This window comes from Leptodactylus fuscus, chromosome 9, assembly GCF_031893055.1.
Source record: "Leptodactylus fuscus isolate aLepFus1 chromosome 9, aLepFus1.hap2, whole genome shotgun sequence".
In the NCBI taxonomy this organism is placed as follows: Eukaryota; Metazoa; Chordata; class Amphibia; order Anura; family Leptodactylidae; genus Leptodactylus; species Leptodactylus fuscus.
The window spans coordinates 38,437,271-38,454,514 of NC_134273.1; the positions used below are offsets into that span (position 1 = coordinate 38,437,271).

The following is a 17,244-nucleotide window of genomic DNA, read 5'->3' on the forward strand; positions in this document are numbered from 1 at the left end:
TCTTCAGTGCAGGACGGCAGGAGCTCGGCAGGGATAAGCCCCGCCTCCTGGGCTCTCCTCAGCCCTCTTATTGGTGGGCAGAGGACAGGCAGAAAAAGGGAGGGGGGGGGGAGAGGGGGAGCATCCTGAAGTGCTGAGAGGAGCCAGACCTGCAGCTCCTGTGTGTCAGCTGTTGCTGCAGCTTCGAGGCCCCCTGTTGGTGGAAAGTATTCCACCAACAGGGGGCCCCAATCATTATACTCGGGGGTCCGAAAAGACCTCCAAGAATAATTATAGCAGCGGTAGCAGCTGTCACCGGGCCCCTAATATCCCGGGCCCTGTGGCAGCTGCCTCTGCTGCTATGGTGGTAGTTACGCCACTATATATATATATATATATATATATATATATATATATATATATAGTGAGAAGGTGACAGGCAGAGTGCTGGATTCCAGATATATAAGACCCAGGTTTCTGACATATGTGTGGTCCAGGGCAGATCTGAAGGAGGCCTCAGCCCAGGTGTAGATCCTGAGCTCATTACTGGACCAGTGCAGTTCCATGGGGTGAAAGGAGGTGTCTGGTTCTGTCCTGTAACCCTGAGTCCAGTGAGATGACATTGCACCTGTTGTATTTGTGTGACTGGAAGTAAGCCACATGTATAGTTAGGTTATCCGTTCTGTTTAACTAGTGACTCAGACGAGCAGGTATTTATTTTGTTTTTGGCAGAAGTTAAGGCTGTATTTTATTTTGCTCATTTTTTGCCTGAAGTCAAGGTTTACTTATTTTCCAGTTTTTTTTTCTTAATAAACCAGTTTGCTGCACATTTTCTGTTTGTATATATTAGACACATATATATTGCTCACATACTGTATATATGTCTAGCCCATAGTTGTGTTTCACAAATTTACATAATACACACATTACACACACATAAATGTACTGCATACACTTTACACACATTTACATATATGTATATACATACATGACACATATTTGCCTTCCTCTGGATCAATACTCTAGGGTTAACGGTTGAATCTATTGGACCTGTGTAGCTACAGTAGTAAAGGACATTGTCTACTGTTCATAGATCTAGAATACATATATATATATATATATATATATATATATATATATATATTTTTTTTTTTTTTTTGTAGATTAGCTAATTTCAAAAATATGGACAGAGAATTGTAAGGAAACCACACAACTAACCATGTTATGATGGATGGGACTTGGTTCTCTTTTTTGTAAATAATTTTGCATTCCAGCAATAGATATTGTCTCACTTCCCATTTCTTTAGAGGAATGTCCCCTATTTCCAAAATTGCATGTTTTTCTAATATCCTTGAATGTGTAATGTGTCACATCCGTATATTGCATGTTTCATGTTTGCTATGTTTACGGACTTAGATATTGTACTGTCTGCTGCCTTTAAGACCATGGTTATTTCTCTAATATTTGGGGAGTTTGCCTCCTGCTTTTTTTTTCCCTGATGAATTTGGTACAGTAAAAAGAAAATGGATCCCCATGGTTGGGAAATGTAATGCAAAACTGAAGACAGACTGCTGAGAAACCAAGAAAAAGGATTTCTGTGTGCAGGGGCCACTATGGGGCATAATACTGTGTGCAGGGGCCACTAAGGGACATAATAGAGTGCAGGAATGTGGAGGAGGGGGTCGATCGAGGTCGTCGGTGGGGGGGGCCATGTTAAAAGTTCGCTACGGGGCCCCGCCATTCCTAGTTACGCCACTGGAAATAACATAATGGATATGAAGACTATAAAAGTGCAAACATAGGGACCCCTTGCAGTGCTGGGGTCCTGGTGTTCAAATCCCACCAAGGACAAAAAGTTGAAAGTCAGTGAAAGTGATATTATTATACTCTGGAATCTCTTTAAAAGACTCCTCGATAATGTCATGTGTCTGTGATTGTTACATAGGCATGCTGCGTGTCATAACCTTATGATTATCAGTGTGCCCATGTGAACACTGGTGGTCCAATCACAGGCCTCAGCAGTGACTCCAGACACATGACATCAGCAGGAGAGCATCAGAGATCTCAAGGAGATTCAGTGGAGGCAAGAAGAGGTGAGTATGAATGATTTTTAATTTTTTTTCAAGTCCCCTGGGTCTCCACCTATTATACTCCAGGTTTTAAAGAGACCCCAGAGTATAATGCTGTGGACATTTTAGTTTGCACAAGGCCAATCTCCATTTATTCAGTTTCATAAAAAATACAATTTGGAATATTCAGGTCAAACCCAGCTTAGTACAAGTTGGTTCGCCTATCTCTAACATTCATTTTACCTACAGCTCCATCACAGGACAATTAAAGCATTACACAGTGAAGTCCTCCAGTGTACAAAGTGCTGGTGTAATGTGAAATACGTGTTAAAGCACAGTCAACAAGGAAGTCTATTTTAAAGAAGGGGAAGTAATGTGAAACATGATCTCACACACACACTGTAAATGGGGATGTGAAGTGTTGCTTCACATACAAGAAAGTAGAAAATATCTTTTAATAGTGAATTTATGTAAATGAATTGTGTTTAACATATATAATGAAAAGTTCTGTATATAATAAAAACCTGGTCTGCATGTGTCTAACTGATATACTATAGATAGAGATGTATGGCTTGTTATAAGACAGATCACTATATCTGGTGTACTAATGGCCTCTCCATTTAAAGAATGGAAAACTATGACAATCAGGAATTGGTGTAGATTCCCTGTATAAGGGGGCGTTCACACTACCGTCGGTGTCCGACATGTAGTGTCCGCTCCTAGTGTCCGCTCAAAATCTGTCACAGACACTAGGAGCGGACACTAGATGTGTCCATGACACCTGTCATTCACTTTAATGGGCATCGGGTGCGTTCTTTTGCACTCCGTGCCCGTGCTTCTCTGTCCGCAAGAGAAGATGTCCGACTTCTCAAGCGGACAGAAAAACCCTGCATGCAGGGTTCCTCTGTCCGCTTGAGAAGTCGGACATCTTCTCTTGCATGGACCTAGGGGCATGGAGTGCAAAAGAACGCACCCGATGCCCATTAAAGTGAATGACAGGTGTCACGGACACATCTAGTGTCCGCTCCTAGTGTCCGTGACAGATTTTGAGCGGACACTAGGAGCGGACACTACATGTCGGACACCGACAGTAGTGTGAACGCCCCCTAACTCACAGCAGAAAACTAGTGTGAGTTATATAATAAATATGATGGGCTGAGGCGCCCCTGCCCTGGTCCACCCCACTCTCTACCCACTCAACCCACATATGCAGAAAGTGGAGATCAAGGCACAGAACAGGGAATGTGTTGTATCTGTGTCACAAGAGAGGGCCACATCATTACATGTCTATGACAGAAAAAATGGCGTATTTGTGTTAATGAATTCCCCCAATGTGCATTATAAAAGTATATTTGACATAGGTAAAACCACTTGTTACTAAGAATGTAGACAGAGTTGAAATCGGGACTTGCTGCCACCTTACAACTAGAGTGTGCAGCATCTTGGAATGGGACTGGGGTTCAGACTGGGGTTCCTTGGGCCCATGAGATAAAATGATTCTTGGGGCCAACGTCTAAACTACCCCTAGGTCCATAAGACACTTCAAATTTGAATGTCTTCTACTGGACCCTTATTGTGTTGGAGGTTGAGCCCAGTGAAGGATCCTCTGGTATTTTGGTGGAATAGTCCAACAATGATGGCACCCCTATTGGGAATTGTTGCTGAACACAAAATATTAGCAAATAGCAGTTTCCAAGTGCTTGGAAATCTCTACTAAGCAGTTTATAACAAGCTAAATTCAATGTCAGAATCCTTTCTGCTCATAAGGGAACACGTTCAATTTTTTTTTTTAGGCTTGCTCCTAGTGGTGAATGAAGGTACTGTATATAGAACTGTAACTCTCTAGCATCTGTGTATAGAGTCCTGTAACTCTAGCATATTTTAATAGGATGGATTTATAGGGGCACATGTACCTGCTCTAATATACCATCAGGTTTATTACATGTTAAACAGGGTTACGTTTAACCCTCAGACCCCAGAGTATAATAAGTAGAGTCCCAGGGGAGGTGATTAAAAATAACAAACATTTCTACTCATCTTATCTAACCTCTCCCTGGCCGCTTTGACCATCTGTCTTCCGCATCCTTCTTGGTTCTCTTCTGTCTGGCGACTCAGATTATGTGCTTCTGATGTCACTGCCGGGACCTGTGATTGTATATTAACAGTCACGTTGGGTACAATGACGTCATCAACCAGAAGAGCCCTAGAGAGGATGCTGAGCCCAAGAGAGGAGAGTATAAGTATTTTTTTATTCACCTCACCTGGGCTGTCATCTATTAACAATATGTATAGCGGTAGGGGAACCAGGCTTTCCCTGACCACTATCATGGTAGTCTGGAACCCCGGCCATTTCCAGCTGGCCGTGGGCCCCGTACCCCTCTAGGCCCGGTCGCAACCCCTGCAACAGTGATTGTCACACCACTTGTAATGTTATATCACCCAAAGGTGGGCACAATGGTTAAGCAAAAGGCTCTTCGGTGTAGTCAGTATCCTTTACTGTCCTCTGCCTAGACTGGCGAGACAGAGGGTGGCCACAATGAGAAACCAAGTATCAAGTGTATCCTTTCTCTGCTGTTTGGAGACTCCAGGTGACTTGAAGGAGAAGACAGGCCAGGCAAACCAGAGCGTTGCCCATAATACAGAGTGGTGTTGATCGTGTTGAACTGCCATATCTCTTTATCCATCCATCCATCTATCTATATAATATATCAGTATAATGGTTTGTCTCCATACACAGCATAATGGCACGTATCAATTCATTTGCATATAGAAAGCCAATTTTTATCAGTGACCTGCAAGCATCTGAGAAGTAAATGTCCAATTTCCTCTTTGATAGCAGCTGATATTACTTGTTACAGGAGGCCGCGTGAAGACCTGGAAGAAGCGATGGTTCATTCTCAAGGACAACTGTCTTTATTACTTTGAATATACAACGGTAAGAACGGCACGCGGATGAAAGAAGAGAAGGTTGAAAAGAAAAAAACATTACCATCCTAATATATTATTTTCTTCCAGGATAAAGATCCACTTGGAATAATTCCTCTGGAAAACCTATGTGTTGAGTTAGCAGAAGACCCTAAGAAGCCGGTAACTATAAAGCGTAAAGGAGATGAGGAGGTTCTTTATTTTAGTCCTCAATTACTTACAAAGAGAAGTGGAGGCCCCATAGCAAAAGTCAAAATCCCCCCCACCCACCCAAACACGCTATGATGGACTTGTATAGTCTTTCAGCTAATCCCTATGCTCTGGTATAAACAATGTAGCTGGTGCTAATGGTCCTTTTACACGGGAAGATTTCTGCCTAGGACAAGTCAATCGAAATTCGCTAAACGAGTAATTGTTGGAGATGAATGGCTGCATAACCATCATTCATAGCTTATACACGTGTGTGACATACATGAATGTGAGCAGTGGATGGGGACCACGTGCAGTCTGTTCCTATTAATAGAGACGAGTTGCATTTTTCGAGAACCACCGCCATACAATGGACAGACTGCTGCTCTGCATGTATTCTTAAATAAGAGCACACATTCCCTGTCCATTACAGTGGCTTCTGTTGAACTGATCTGTGCAGAGTCCAGTTGTCAGACCCCTACAGATCAGATACCAATGGTTTATACGGTGTATAGGTTATAACTATGCAAAATCCATATAACGTCAGAAAACTCCTTTAAGTTCGCACTTTTCTCTATGAAGAAGGATCTATAACAGGGGTCACAGAACCAAAAAGTATACAATATAACAGCCAACACCCTACTGGGGTAGGTGCGGTCATGTGACAGCTTTAGGAAGGCTCTGTACAGAACCTATTGGCGTGCTTATGGTATATTGGGGAGGAAACAATTCTGCATTTTATGCTTTATCACCAACCATGTATTTTTCTCATTAGCTAATGCAATCCTGTAAATCCCTTTATCGATCTTTGTTGGGTGCAGATTTTTAAAAGATCCTGTAACTGCCTTAATCCAAATTACCGTATACAGTAAATGTTAGAAGTTTTGAGTAGTTTATGGTCCTCCAAGTGGTCAGCTTGAAAATTGCAAGAAAATTTACATCAGTAAAGCTGTACATGGAACAATATTATTTTATATTACTGTATTAGAGGAAGATTCTGAATGAAGTCTAAATAATGAAATTCACTTTTCTTAGCACTGCTTTGACCTACACGCAAGGGGACAAACTATTAAGGCATGCAAGACTCAAGCAGATGGGAAAAAAGTACAAGGAAACCACCAGTCCTATCGGCTGTCTGCTGCAAGTCATGAAGAAAGAGAGAGTTGGGTACAAAGTCTTAGGTCAGTATTGCAGAATATGTATAATAAACTGTACTTGCTGTGTAAGTCATAAACTGCCCGATCTGTAGGTATCCTGTTATAGGGCAGAAAGAGTTGAGCACATTGATGTATAAGATTGTAGGTAAAGATTCGGCATAAGATCTATTAAAATCTCTGCAAGTCAAGGAGGTGGCCGTATCAGTGATTGACATCTATCTCTGCATGCACAGTCATGGGGGATAGGCCCGTCTCCTTGACTTCTCAATACTAAAAGAGTATAATTTTCATTGATAAATGACAGGTTATACTGAATCTTTTCCCATAAACCTATACTATAATATGCTGAGCTCCAACTGCTCTATAACATCCTGTCTGAAAATTGGACACCATTTTCCATATGGTTCCCTTTAACAAGGAGAACATCCAGACTTCTTGTACTATGGTGACGTAAATAAAAAAAAAAAAAATGATTGTAAGCACTTTCACGCTACCACATGCCCGACCACAAGATCTGCTTTTTGCTTATACTGGACATTACGTAACATCTGTTTTGTCATGGACCATCTCAGATGCCCATCAGTGTCAAATGCTTTTCAACGCTACATTGCCCTTGCTTGACCTATATCCTAGGTAAAATGGACGTATAGAATTAATGTTAAAAATGCATTCTGACCTGCAGGTAGATATTATAGAGCAGAAGGAGTTGAGCAGCTTGATCTATTGGTTTGTAGAAAAAGAATTGATTAAATTTGTATTTTGTTCATTTAAATTCCTACTCACGGTGGGCTTAAGAGTCCAGTGGGCGGACCTCATCAGTAAATGACATCTATGTCGATCATTGAGTAAGACTACCCACTGGACTCATAAGCATGAAAAAGTAGGGTTTTGAGCAATTCCACTGTGCTGCTGCTGAAACCAGGGAGGAAGGGAAGACTGCGACATTGAGTCCTAAACTCTCTGCAGTCCCTGTCCCTACCTACTTCCCACAATTGTCCTAATGGCAGGGATAACTGAGCGACAGTCCCTTCTCTGAATAAGTGTAAAAACTAAACACAGACAACACAACACAGAATAGGAGCCAGCAAGCCAAGGGCCAAAGCCAGAAAGAAAAAGCAGTACCAAATCTCAATCCAGAAGAATAGTCACAAGAAAAGCCAAAGGTCAGAAGTCAGTAAGTACAATAAAATAAGAGCAAAGAGAAAGCTTAGCAAGGACAAGTCACAGGACAGAGTATCAAATAGCCAGCCTGTGTGGGCTGATGACAGAGATGAGGGATTAGGACAGTGTTCAGAATAGGACTGCTTCGACAGTCTATGGTAAAATCCATATGATCACCCATAAAAATCAGGTCACACCATGTGAACATGTCCTTTGTTCTCACTTTTTTTGGCTATGGATACTATCTGTACGTATTGTTTGCAAGGGAAATTTACCACACTTATCCTCTTCCAGGTCCAGTATTACCTGGGACCCTTTCTATGACACTGTCACCATCCAGAAGAAGATCTCAGCAATCAAAAATGGTCACTGAAAAAAAAACTAAAGCTGTGTATAACTAAATATCCTAGGAACTTTACATCTAAGATTTCACTTTGCACATGGAGAAGTTTTATGGGTGGAACGTTTTGCATTGACTTACCTATAAATAAGGTCAACATTCCGGTTCGGAGTGACCATGGCACATCCAAGACTTCACCTTTTGCAAGCAAGATGTCAGCATGATAAGCTGAGAAATAAAAATCAATGCAAGTTTTGTACTGTAACCACAGACTCAAGGAAGTCCACCTGGAAACACTTAGTCCAGAACTGTAGATATGGCTCTTCAAGTCCAGTTTCATGTAGCTATAGAGGGTGCAAAGGTAGCCAAGCTTCTTTGCCATGCAATATGACACCAGTATTATAAATGGCACATGATGCAGTACGAAGGTAAGGGCCCTGCTACACATCTTGCATTGGGGCCCAGTAACTTCAAGCAACGCCTCTGCCGCACTGCCTTGGAAATGTTGCAGTATGATCCCAAGTTTACATAGAAGTGTACAGTATATCTAACCCACAACTAACATGCAACAGAGACTGCAACATAAACAGTATGTATATATAAATGTGTGAACAAAGGGCAAAGAGAGGAGGACACCAGGTTTTGACCTCAGAGACAATCCTGTATTTGCCCCCTGTATAATTTGCCCCAGGGCAATATCACTCTTTGAAGGTTATCTTTGCAAAACAGATTGTTTGTATCTGCGCACACAGGACATCAACTTCTGTATACGCAGGAAATGTGTAAGGGAAGTGACTCTACCTGTCCTGTGTGTAATACTGTACATGTACTAACCTATTAACAAGTTAAAGGGAAACTATTACATGGAAAGTGACGTTCGACCTGCAGGCAGCATGTTACGGAGCAGGAGGGGCTGAGCAGATTGATATACGGGTTTTTGGGAAAAGATTCAGTATAACCTGTCATCTATCAACTGAAATCTCTGCTCTTTCTGGTTTGAGAAGTCAAGGAGGCGGAGCTGTCAGTGATTGGCAGCTCTTTGCAGAGTCATAGAGGCGGGCTGTCAATCACTGATAGGACCGCCTCCTGAGATTTCAATGGGTAAATGACAGGTTATACTGACTTATATATCAATCTGCTCAGCTCCTCCTGCTCTATAACATGCTGCGATTTGCATGTTATAACAGGAGCGTAACTACTGGGGTAGAAGCGGTAGCACAGGGCCCGGGACAATAGGGGGCCCGACAGTAGCCCCTACCGCTGCAGATTTTTCTTTTAATAGGCCGTTACCTAATGGGTCCTATTTACTTACTGATCCTGGCTCCTGCTTACGGCCGCCTGCACTTCCCGTTCTGCGGCGGTGGCTGTGAGCAGGAGCCAGGATCGGTAAGTGAGGCTGCAGGCCCGCGAACTCCACATACATTATCTTTTCAGAATCCCCGAGTATAATGATCGGAGGCCCAGGAGAGGTGAGGGAACATAAAAAACACTGCTATTTACCTCTCCTGGCTCAGGCAGGCTTTGGGCCTACTTGTGTGATGTCACAGATGTCAAGTGGGCTGGGCTTGCGTCCTTACACATCGCAATGCAAGCCCCGACTCATGTGACGTCTGGGCACTCAATAGTTAGGGCCATGAAAAGTTCACCATGGTGCCCCGCCATTCTTAGTTCCGCCACTGTGTGATAGGTTCCCTTTATATCACGTAGGATATATTCTTGTAATAATGCCTGTGATATTTTCATGTAGCATCTAATATATTAAATACTTTATAGTATTACACGAGTAAACATCAATTACAAGAAACTTTTTAGAATTCCTTGTTCTGCTATATCGCCTGCGGCCAGCAGAGGTCATCCGACACCGTGATACTAGGAGAAATCCTAATTACTGTGACTATTCCGCTCTGCAATTATATCAGCATTGCTCATAAAGTCTACTGGCATATTTCACAGCTAAAAAAGACAACTTAGCAGGATTACACATTGGTGTCACTTCGATTTGCAAGGAACGAGAAACATATTACGGTGCTGTTGATATATAGCTTACCCATTAAAACGCACACGTTATGCTGAATATTACAGTTTCAGAATGACTTTCATTCTATTTTCTGGGTGAGAATGATAGACCACCCTTAGCGCTGATGCAGGGTTGCATGTGCTCCTCTCGGAGTATTGCAGCACAAGATGAGAGTTGTCCCCCCTGGCGGTGATATACTTTGAAGATATGATACATGTCTCTTACACAGAGTGTGCATACATCTAGCACCAGCCACAGATCTGTCCTCATTAAAACTGATGTATGCAAATGAGGCAGCAAATATTTCGTCTTTGAAGTCCCCGCTAACAAGCAAGATAAAAGCGATGCAGTTTAACCCCCTAGCTGCCGGCAGAGACAAGTGAAGCTGTTACTCCTATCTGCTTCCTGATGGCTGCATTTCCATCTCAGAAGCCCCAAGCCCGTACAAAAACTGGATGGGGGGGGGGGAGATTTGGATGAAGGATCTTTCATCTTAATCCCTCATCGCTCCCTATCACATCACCCTCTAGTCAGATTTACCACTGGTAGAAGATAATTTGCAGAGGGGATCTTTAAATATGGCTGCCCCCTGGGAATTTTCAAAGCAAATGCCATATAATTGAGTCTGGGCTATTGGATGGTATATTTAACCCACTTGTTTCAGAGTTGAGTACAATACCTCAATGGAGGGAGGGGTGGGAACGTATATTGTAAGTGTGTCCATTGCTTTAGAACGTGAATCTGTCTTCTTGCAAAGTATTGAATGCATGTGGGTGCGATGATGGTGCGGTGGTGCACGGTGTGATGTGTGTGGTCTATGGATCACTGGACTTGCAGCAGTGAAGCATCAGGTTTAATTGGTGCTGAGGAGAGGAGGTTTCCATGGTAACAACACATCCCATCTCTGCAGTGCGCTACTGTGGGGTAGGACACACCCCGGAGAGAGGGATGGGGAGAAGGAGAGAAGAGGAAAGGAGGAGAGCATTAGAGGAGTGAAGGAGATCTCGAGGCACACGACTGGCTGGTGGAAGGAAATGACTTAGATGGGCAATGCATATCAAATACCGAACTGAACAAAGTGGTAGCCAAAGGGGGGGGGGGGGGGCGATGATGAATGTTTAATATGTGATAGAGAAACAAACAGCGGAGGAGAAAAGGGAGGAACAATAGGGAAAATTGATGGAACGGTGGAGGAGAAGTTCAATCCCCTTGCAAGACCTTATTGGCTGCGTGGGAGAACAGATAGTCTAGGATGCCTAAGTAATGCTCGCAGGGAGTTCACAGCCCTGATGGCTCACTTCAATAGCTTGTGAATGTATCCGAAGAATCTAATATATTGTTCTATAGAAAAGCAATTTTCAAAGTTATAGAACACATAACCCTGTTGCGTTCTTGCTAGTGTATTGTTAACTCCTTTCCCTCCAACTTCTGCAAATGAATGCATGTATAGGAGACAGGATGGTGCAGATAAATCTATCAATGAGGCTGTAAGTGTTGCCGTCTGTCACTGATCTGGATACATGAAGATGAATTTAGCCTCCCTGTTTGTAAAAGGGAAGACTGGATACCTGCCACCATGATAGATAAGGGGGAGACAAGAGGTGAGAGAGGAGATTGTAAATCACAGGCTGAATAAGCCAAGTCCCTGCTGTCTCTCTTCACTGACCAAGTCTGGAGAAAAGTCCAAGGATAAGGAAATATGGATCCAAGGCTACCAGAAGCACAGAGTAATGTGAACATTGAGTGAGGCTTCCTCTTCATGGCTATTGTATAGAATAGAGAAAGAGATGCAAAAAAATGGCAAATCCACAATATAAGGTTTACTTTTTGGCATTTAACTTTAAAGGGTTTTCCGGGCTAAAAATATTGATGACCTATCCTAAAGATGGGAAATCAATGTCAAATTGGTGGGGTCTTACCCCCAGCTGATATATGGAGAATGGAGCATGAAGCAGACAGTTTTGGTTTATGTGTAGTGGCCACATCAGGTACTGCAGGTCAGCTGCCATTCATTTGAACGGGACCTAAGCTGCAGTGAATCTTTAGGATAGTTCATCAATGGGGCATAACTATAGCCATATCAGTTGTAGCGGCTACTATGGGGCAGCGAACTTATGGGGTATGGCCAGCCCCTGCTGCATTTATTTGTTTTTTTAAATAAGCCATTACCCTTTGGATTACTCCAGCAGATTATAATGGGCGATCTTCACTTACCTATCCCCGTTCTTGTCCATGAAGGTAATAAGGATAGGTAAGTGAAAATTGGCTATTACTCCTGGAGTAATCTAGTAGGTAGTAGTCTAAAGTACCTCTGCGGTGGCATGTATGGGGAGGAACTATATAGTGTGGGGGCATGTAACAGGCGCCTTTACTGTAAGGAAACCTGTAATAGCAGCCCTGTATGGGGGCCATAATGGGAACCCTTACTATATGGGGAAGTGCAACATGAGCTCTTACTGTATGGGTGCAGTATACTGTATGGGGACCAATAGAGGAAGCAATATATTGTATGGAAGCAATTAAAGGGGTAATACATCATGTGTAGGATCAGTAAAGGGGGTGTTATACTATGTTCGGTCCAGTAAATGGGGTGCTATATTGTGTCCCAGTTACAACCCGGTTATCAATATTTTTAGCCTGCAAAACCCTCTTAACTTGACTCCATGCAAGGTCTCTTTTTTGGGACCAGTCAAAACACTTCCCTAGATACTTAATACTAGTTGTAACGCTGCCAAATATCAACTTCTGTCTGCAAGACCCTGCAAAAACATGACCCTCAGTTATTGGTATATGTGCCTTAAACTGGAAGAGAGGAGCCATCTGCTATCAAACACCTCTACTGGTGGGCAGAAGGTCAGGGCACATTTTTATATAGAAGATTGTTGGCTGGTCCTGCCCAAATGAGGGTGTTTAGCTACCTCAACATCACCCAGTCTGTCTGGGATAACTTGAAGAGACGGAAGGATTGGAGCAAGCCTACATCCACAGAAGGTCTGTACTTAGTTTGGAACAACCTTCCTATCGTATTCTTCCAAAAATTGTGTGCAAGTACCGAGAAGAGTTAATGGAAGGCAAAGGACCGTCACACCAAATATTGTTAATAAGGTTTAGTATTGTCTTTTGCTCATTTACTTCATTTTGTTCATTGACAAAAATAAACTATAACTCCTTCTATTTTTTAAAAATTCTCATTTTGCAACATTTATTCCACAACTGCCTAAAACTTTTACACAGAGCTGTATTAATTAATTTTGACCTATTCCTTTTTTGTCAACAATCTCATGTGTACGGTGGTGTGACAACTCTCCCTGCTGACAATTGTCAAGGAAATGTCAGTGTTCCTACAGCCCTACGTGTGCCAGAAGCTCAAACCAACCAGGAGCTGCGTAGTTCTCAGCTATTATGTACACCAGTTTCTGGTATAAATAATAGTAAACGTGCTGGGTTATGGGTGTGATGCCCACTTCTACACTTCTACAAGACTCCCTCAATATCTACCCATGTTTATATATGTGTCAAGGGCGATGTAAGAGGGTAAAAATTTACAAAGGAGACTTGAGGAATCTATCCCATTCAGTTTCCCGTCAACCACCAACACGAGTAGGCCGAATGGATTGCAGTAGTGTATGGAAGTAAGTCCATAGAGTCAGCCCCGTAGTTTAAGAATTGATCATCTTGGATCTATTTTCTGCCCCAAATTCCAATATCCCAAGTGTGTGTCTACTGAACATATTTCATTTAGTCATCCTATCTTATGAAGCTTGTCAGAGAAGATGATTTAAGCCACTTGGAACTAGTTACAACTTAAGTATATGTCTTGGCATGGCACCTAAGATCACACAGATTCTAAGACACTTGTTTGTTATAATAGAAAGTTAGTAAAAGTTTGGTCTAAATTATCATAACACAAATATTTTTCTTTTCTGACCTTTTAATGAAGGTAATTTTCTTACTGGTGGTTATCTTTCTGAGTTATCTACTTCCTTCTGGTCCTCAGCTTTGTCATGTGACCATCAAGCAGATTCTCCAAATGATACTGCTTCTTATTTGTACACAGAAAGTCAGTTATGCTATACCAGGGATACTCAACTGGTAGACCGCTGTTATGTCTCTGCCTGTCTCTGTGCCACCCTCTGCTTGCATGCTGCAGCGCAGGAGACATGTTCAGTTTGGTTATTTGATTAGAGGTTTTTTATTGCTCTGTCTGAACACTGCTCTATTACCTCTCCTCTGCAATTGAATTTTCCACCACACCCATCTCCTGCACCTTGTTTCCCTGTCCATCAAATAGTTAATCTTATCCTTGCCTGTGTGATTGCCAGCCTGTCTACCAATCAAGTCTGGGGCAGGTCCTAGACTTCCTATATACAGGCCAGCAGCTCACAGAGGTTGGCTGTCTATTTTGACTCTGTCCTGTGACTTTGTCCTCGTTAGCTTCCTACTTTCTCTTACTGTTGTATTACTGACCTCTGACCATTGGCTTCCCTTGTGACTACTCTTTTGGATTCTGATTCTGTACTGCTTTGTCTCCCTAGCTTTAAACCTTGGCTTGCTGACTCCTCTTCCGTGTTGTTTGTCTTGTCTGCGTCTCCTGTTGTCACTTATTCAGAGAAGGGATCACCATCAAGTTGTCGGCTGTCCCCTAGGACAGTTCAGGCAAGTAGGCAGGGATAGGGGCTGGGTCGAGATTAGGACTCACTGTCTTTGTCATTCCCTTCCTCCCAGGTTTCAGCAGCAGCTGCCAGACTCTTGCCTCCCAGCACTTTCATTATGACAGAGGGCTGGAGAAATCTTCATCTCCTGCCCACTGTCCTCAAGCTCCCTGCTGCCACTTAGTGTAATGGATCAGGACTTAGGGACAGCGGGCAAGAGATAAATGTTCCTCCTGACCGCTGTTAATGTAAAATAAGTGTCTAATGAGAAATTATACTGTGGAGATATTAAAGAGCATACTGGGGCATTATACTGTATGGGGCACTAATTAGTGCCCCTTGCAATATAATGCTCCTTAATACCCCACCCACCATATAAAGCTTCTTAGTGCCCTCATCCATCATATAATGCCTCTTAGTGCCCCCACCCATCATATAATCCTCCTTAGTGCTCTCATTCTTCATATAAATCTCCTTAGTGCCCCAGCCTGAAGCTGGGGGTGGTACCTCAACTGTGGAAAACATCTTGCGTGGTACCAGTCCCAAAGAAACCCAACCCGATGGGCTACAATGACTACCGACCAGTAGCACTGACATCACACCTGATGAAGGTCCTAGAGAGACTGGTCCTGACACACCTACGCCCCCTAGTGAGCTCCGCTCTGGACCCCCTCCAGTTTGCCTACCGGCCAGGCATTGGGGTAGATGACGCCATCATCCACCTTCTTCATAGAGCTCTCTCTCACCTGGAGAAACCCGGGAACACTGTGAGAATAATGTTCTTTGATTTCTCTAGTGCTTTCAACACCATTCAGCCAGGGCTACTGAGGGAGAAGCTGAACCTTGGTGGTGTGGACCATCACCTGTCCAACTGGATCCTAGACTACCTGACAAACCGCCCTCAGTATGTGAGAGCCCAAGACGGTGTGTCTGACACTGTGATCTGTAGTACGGGGGCACCACAAGGTACAGTTCTTGCCCCATTCCTCTTCACACTGTACACTCATCTATCAGGCTAGACGCTACAGCGATGCCTCTGGTCTGTGCCAGTCACTACACTGGCTGCCTATTCATTATAGAATAAAATATAAAGTTATTACTCTCATCCACAAGGCTCTCCATAAAGCCGCACCTCCCTACATTTCTTCCCTCATCTCTGTCTACCGCCCAACCCGTGTTCTCCGCTCACTCAATGATCTAACACTTACATCCTCTATTATCAGAACCTCCCACGCTCGTATACAAGACTTCTCCCGAGCTGCACCACTTCTCTGGAATGCTCAGGATTAATGCTGGGAAGACCAAGGAGATGGTGGTGGACTTTAGTAAACGGAGAGGTGCTCCGACCCCGGTGGAGATCCAAGGAACATGTATTGAGATAGTCAGGACCTATAAGTACCTGGGCGTGCTCCTCAACAATAAACTAGACTGGGCTGATCACCTGGAGGCGCTGCACAGAAAGGGCCACAGCAGACTCTACCTGCTCAGGAGGCTGAGGGCCTTCGGAGTCCAGGGGACACTTCTTAGGGCCTTCTTCAACTCTGTGGTTGCCTCAGCCATCTTTTTCGGTGTGGCCTGCTGGGGAAGCAGTATATCAACCAGGGAAAGAAATAGACTTGACAGGTTGATCAGGAGGGCCAGCTCTGTCCTGGGGAGCCCCTTGGACCCAGTACAGGTGGTGGGTGACAGAAGGATACTGTCTGTGGTGACCTCCATGCGGGAGAACAAATCCCACCCCATGTATGGGACCCTGATGGGACTTGGCAGCACTGTAAGCGACCGTCTGCTTCACCCCAAGTGTGAGAAGGAGCGCTATCGCAGGTCCTTCCTTCCAACCGCGACCAGGCTATATAATCTACATCAGACCAAACGAAGAGCACTCCGCACAGAGAACTAATGATTATGACGATGACCATGAGGTCTTCCTCTTTCTCTTCTGTTTTTCCTTAGCTGCCATGGACTCCTAGTATATCTTCTCTTCTCAGCTTATCTGTGTCTACGTCTGTAATATATTACTCTGTATTATCCTGTATCTGTATTACTATGCTGCTGTAACACGCTGAAATTTCCCCAATGTGGGGCTATTAAAGGATTATCTTATCTTATCTTATCCATTGTATAATGCTACTTAGTCCCTCCATGCACATATAATGCTTCCTAGTGCCCCACATCATAGTATAATGCTCCTTAATGCACCCCACACAGTATTTCCTACATTAGGATATATTTTGTTTTAATTTTTCTTGTATGTCTTATAGTCAGATGCGTCTTTTTGTCCAAAAAAATACTAGACATGTTCAGCTGTTGTTTAGCTTGGACCTTTGAGTACCCCTACGTTGTACATTCCTATGAGATTCACATTCAGACTCTTCTAGAAATGAATAGAGAGGAGAGTATGTCAGGTATGGAGTCTTGTTGCTGATCAGATAGATAGAGGTTTTTTTTTAACCATCGGACAAACAGTGCACTTGCAGGGGCCCCCAATCCAATTTTAACTTTGTTCTGTGACCATTGAATACAGTTATGGGCCACGTAGCTATCAGCTCTGTGCTCTGCCATTCAGGCCTCAACTAGTCATGAGATGAACACCAAGCCAGAGACAGCATTCTTAAATCTGATGTGATGGCCACTGAAGGGGCATTTAACAGTTTGCCACCATCTTGTAAGAGGCATTATACTGTGCGAGGGCTTTATGGGGCCATTATACTGTTCGAGGATCACTAAGGTGCATTATATTATGTGGGGGCCTCTGATG

General features: G+C 43.3%; 1 protein-coding gene across 1 annotated transcript in view; it reads left to right on the plus strand.

The window, feature by feature from the left end:
- Positions 1-9,137, plus strand: part of LOC142218269 (cytohesin-4-like) — a 33,736-nt gene extending 24,599 nt beyond the window's left edge. Inside the window, exons 10-13 of the mRNA XM_075286857.1 lie at positions 4,907-4,983; positions 5,064-5,135; positions 6,198-6,343; positions 7,775-9,137. Of these exons, the coding sequence (XP_075142958.1) occupies positions 4,907-4,983; positions 5,064-5,135; positions 6,198-6,343; positions 7,775-7,853 (374 nt within the window). The 3' untranslated portion in view covers positions 7,854-9,137. The remainder of the gene's footprint in view (positions 1-4,906; positions 4,984-5,063; positions 5,136-6,197; positions 6,344-7,774) is intronic.
- The last annotated feature ends 8,107 nt before the right edge of the window (positions 9,138-17,244 follow it).